The sequence below is a fragment of the Octodon degus genome, unplaced genomic scaffold (genome assembly GCF_000260255.1).
Source record: "Octodon degus isolate 3935 unplaced genomic scaffold, OctDeg1.0 scaffold00018, whole genome shotgun sequence".
Classification (NCBI taxonomy): Eukaryota; Metazoa; Chordata; class Mammalia; order Rodentia; family Octodontidae; genus Octodon; species Octodon degus.
Window position 1 is genome coordinate 23,181,921 of NW_004524594.1, and position 4,643 is coordinate 23,186,563.

Genomic DNA, 4,643 nt, shown 5'->3' on the forward strand with positions numbered 1-4,643 from the left:
GAAGGAAGGAAGGAAGGAAGGAAGGAAGGAAGGAAGGAAGGAAGGAAGGAAAGAAAGAAAGAAGGGAGGGAGGGAAAGGAAAGGAAGGAAGGATTGGGACTGCCCCTAGAGAACCCTGACAATGTGCCCCTGGACACTGTGAGCTTGAAAAGGGCTCCAGATAAAGAAAATTTTGGCCAGATTTGCAAGCCACTGTTCCCAGACCAGCCTGGCTGAGCTCTGAGCCCTGACTTCTCAACCCTTGCATGTGCCACTGGCCCTGGTGGCCATACACAAGCTGACATCTGGGCTCTCGACTGATTCTAGGTTCATCTGTGTAATCTCCACACAGACCCATGTCCTTTGAAGTTCCTCTTACTGCACTGACATGAGGCACTTGGTGTTTCATAAAAGCTGTATTAATCTGCAGCCACTTTCCTTCCAGATCTAGAAAGTGCCCCTGTGGTGTTTGCTGCCCATCTAGCACAGAGGCCACCCCATCCTCCTAGGTCCCAAGTCCTGCTGGGTGGAGGTGGTAACTTACCTTCAGGCACAAACATGTTGATGATGACCATGAGCCCAGCCAGGATGAGGAAAGAGGCCACTGTGGCCCGGCGGCCCACGTAAATCATGGTGGTAGTGGCCACGAGCATGGCCGGGATGTCGATGATCCCAAACAGAGCCTGTACCAAGTGGATGCTGAGCCCAAACTTTTGCAGGTCCATGGCCAGGCCGTAATAGGCCACGGAGTTGGAGAACCTGGGAAAGGCGGCAGAATGGTCTTATTTGATTCCACGGATCACTGTCCCCTCCTGGGCCTAGGGCAGGGGACAAAGGATGCAGAGCACACATCTCCCCACCTTGGGGAGTTAAGATTCCCTGCCCTTCAGCAACATTCCTTTCCAGTCTCCTAAACCTCTGACTTTGGCCTCAAGAGCTCGGGCTTCTCTCTCCACATTTCTTTCCAACTACCCACTCCCGTGAGGCCAGTCTGTGGGCTGTGGCATGTGTTTGACTTTTCTCTGTTTGTAGCACATCAGCACTGAAGTTAAAGTGGTGCTAAAAAGTAAACACACAGGGCCAGGGAGATAGTTCAGCAGCACAGTGCCTGCCTGGCAAGCTTGAGGTTGTGAGTTTGATTCCTGTTACCAAAAATAAAATAAAATTTAAAAAATGTAGAAACACAATGGGACCTCAGTTCACAAACTTAATTCTTTCCATAATTCTGGTCACAAACCAAATTGGGGACAAAGCAAATCAAATTCAGTGGTTAGATTCAGTATTGACTGTGTGGGGCAATTTGATGTGGTTCATGACCAGTTTGGTTTGTGATCAGAACTGTGGAGAGAATTAAGTTCATGAACTGAGATATTACTGTGGAACAAAATGTAGGAAAACAAAACAAAACAAGAAAAGGGCTGGTGCTCTCGGGTCAAGATGGCGGGCCACCCGGCTGTTGCAGCATCAAGCCGGTGGCTGGAAGGTATTCGGAAGTGGTATTACAATGCTGCAGGGTTCAATAAGCTGGGCTTAATGCGAGATGATTCAATATATGAAGATGAAGATGTAAAAGAAGCCATAAGAAGGCTTCCAGAAAACCTTTATAATGACAGGATGTTTCGCATTAAGAGAGCCCTGGACCTGAGCATGAAGCATCAGATCTTGCCTAAAGAGCAGTGGACAAAATATGAGGAGGATAAGTTCTACCTTGAGCCATATCTCAAAGAGGTTATTCGGGAAAGAAAAGAAAGAGAAGAATGGGCAAAGAAGTAATCACTTAATGAAGTCTGTGAAATGCAACTGTCTTCAAAATATTTTTATGAACTTGGTTGACCCTGAAACAGTTCAAAAGTTATCTGGTTTGCGGATACCATACCTTAAATAAATGCCTGTTTTATTCAAAAAAAAAAAAAAAAAAAAAAGAAAAAAGAAAGAAAAGGGCTGGGGATGTAGCTCAGCAGCGCAACACTTGTCTGGCAAGTGCAAAGCCCTGAGCTCATTTCTAGTACAAAAAAAATAAATAAATAAATAAAAAATAAAAGAGGAGGAGGAGGAGAAGGAGAAGAAGAAGAGGAAGGTAAATTAAAGGATACAGCATACATAAGACTGTAGGTTTTATTCCCAGCACCACAAAAAATAAAATAAAGTAAAAAAATCTGTCTTATAAAAGCTCCAAACAATGTACATAGAGACACCAGCCCTTCAGGAGATGGAGCTTAATTTCTGTCCTTTTTATATAGGAAGGACTCACTCTCAAGTAATAGAGTATGGAAAGAGGACGTTAATAATTTTACAGTGAGGATACATGGCGGATGTCACCTTAAGCAAGCAATCAAGTTTAATATACTCAGGAACAAGCCAGGTATGGAGGCCCGCACCTGTAATTCCAGGACTTGGGAGGCTGAGGCAGGAGGATCACCTGAATTTAAGGCCAGCCTGGGCTACATAGTGAGTTCAAGGCTAGCCTGAACTCTATAGGGAGACCCTGCCTCAAAAAACCAACAATAGGGTCTGGCCAGATAGCTCAGTGGACTAAAGTGGCTGCTGAGGCAGAGTGCAGAGGCCAGGGTTGGACCCCTGGCATGCCATACTGACCCCCCTGTGGGGCACACTGAGATGGTGATTGAGACTGGGTGTGGTGGTGCATGCCTGTAATCCCAGCGCTTGGGAGGCTGAAAACAGGAGGATCACTATGAGTCCAATCTACATAGTGAGACACTGTAGACCCAGTACTAAATAAAAAAAACAAAAACAAAAAAACCCCAACAACACAATCAGGAATGTGTCACAATGACATCATGAATGTCCTGATATGACAAAGAGAAGGCTGCAGCACCTCTGTGGGACTTTGGCCCCAAATCCATAACCCCAGGCTGATTGTGGAAACACCCGCAGACTGTCCCAGAAGTAGGGCCTCCTGCCAAATCCCTGAGCAATACTCTTCAAAAACTCCCTAGTTTAATCAGCAGGAAATGACCAGTGCCAAATTCTTACTTTGGACAAACACACTGTGATAATTTAAGATGATAATATGAGTGAAAGCTGGGCAGTGAATGTGTAGGAACTCTTTGTGTTATGTTTATAATTTTTCTATGAGCAAACATTTATTACCAAATAAGAATTTTTTTAAAAGGAGAAACCAGGGGCTGGGGAGATGGCTCAGTGGAATAAGTGCTTCACTGGCAAGTGCAAAGACCTGAGTTCAATCCCCAGGTCCGCTAAATAAATAAATAAATAAGAGAAACCATAAAATAGAAGATATTTGCAAAAACCAATACCCAAAAAACTATCTAGAAGATATATGTAATACTACGAGACAATAAAGAAAAATATAACCTAGAAGAAAAATTTGGCAGAAATCTAAGGGTAAGTATTTTATAAAACGAGACATTCAAAATGCTGCTAAGGATATGAAACCATTTCTACATGCATTATTCACATTTTGCAGAAAAATGTGAATTAAAATTATAGTGCGCTATCGCTACATGCTCACAACAGTGGCTGAAGTGAAAGTGACCTACAGGACCCAGTGAGGCTGGGCCCAAGAGACAGCTACAGCGCTTGCGCTGGCAAGCTCTCTGCCGACGGTAGGGCACGTTGGTACAACCACTTTGGAAAGTGGCATGCTTCCATTACAGAGAAACCCAGCCATACCTTAGGAGCCAGTGATTTCAATCCTCCATGTAGAGCTGACAGATATGCACATGTATTTTCACCAAAAGAAATGTACAAGAAGCCCAGATGTGGTAGCGCACACCTGTATTCCCAGTACTCGGAAGGCTGAAGCAGGAGGATCATTGCGAGTTTGAGACCAGCCTGGGCTACAAAGTGAGCTCAAGGCCAGCCTGAACTGGATAACAAAACTGCCTCAAAAAGGTGTAAGAGGGGCCGGGGAGATGGCTCAGTGGAATAAGCGCTTCCCTGGCAAGCACAAGGGTCTGAGTTCAATCCCTGGTTCCACCAAAAAAAAAAAGGTGTAAGAAAGAAAGGAGAGACAAAAGCACTTAGTGAGACCTTGTCTTAAACGAAATATAATAATAAATATAATAATAATAATAATAATAATAATAATAATACAAGAATGCTCAGAGCAATACTATTCTAATAGCCAAAACTGGGAAGATCACAGATTTCTGTCAACAGTAAAAAGGGTGAAGTTTTAAAAAATAGTTTCCTGTTGTTGTAACAGATTGCCACAAATTAGCCGGGCATGGTGGCACATGCTTGTAATATGAGCATTCAGGAGGCCGAGGCAAGAGGATTACTGCAATTTTGAGGCCAGCGTAGGTTACATAGAGAATTTAAGGCCAACCTGCACTGCACAGCCTGTCTCAAAAAACGAAAGAACAAAACCAAACAAATAACAGCAGCAACAATAACTGCAAACACCTGGATTTTTGGCAGGGTGTTAATTCTGCTGTGTGCATGCTGAACCAAACCATGGCAGGCTGGGGTAGCTGCTAGCAGAGTAGGGGTTGTAGACCCCAGTGAACTGGCTCCCACGAGCCAGGTGCTCTATCTTCTGGCAGGGTCACTGATTGTTTCCATGTTACTTGTTATCACAAATGAATCTAACTCTTTCCAGTCAGATCCAAGAAAAATTGTTTTCCAATGGCAGCATTTGCAAAACAAGACTGTTCTTCCCATTGAAAAGAGAAAGATAA

The 4,643-nt window shown here is 44.0% G+C and overlaps 1 protein-coding gene and 1 pseudogene across 2 annotated transcripts in view; one reads left to right on the plus strand and one right to left on the minus strand.

The window, feature by feature from the left end:
* The window catches only part of Slc22a20p, a 26,384-nt gene that overhangs the window by 10,986 nt on the left and 10,755 nt on the right, over positions 1–4,643 (minus strand). The window contains exon 7 of the mRNA XM_004627251.1: positions 524–738. Within this exon, the coding sequence (XP_004627308.1) occupies positions 524–738 (215 nt within the window). The remainder of the gene's footprint in view (positions 1–523; positions 739–4,643) is intronic.
* LOC101569941 lies at positions 1,410–1,775 on the plus strand (annotated as a pseudogene). The gene has a single exon (XR_001117013.2). The product of XR_001117013.2 is annotated as a cytochrome b-c1 complex subunit 7 pseudogene (transcript).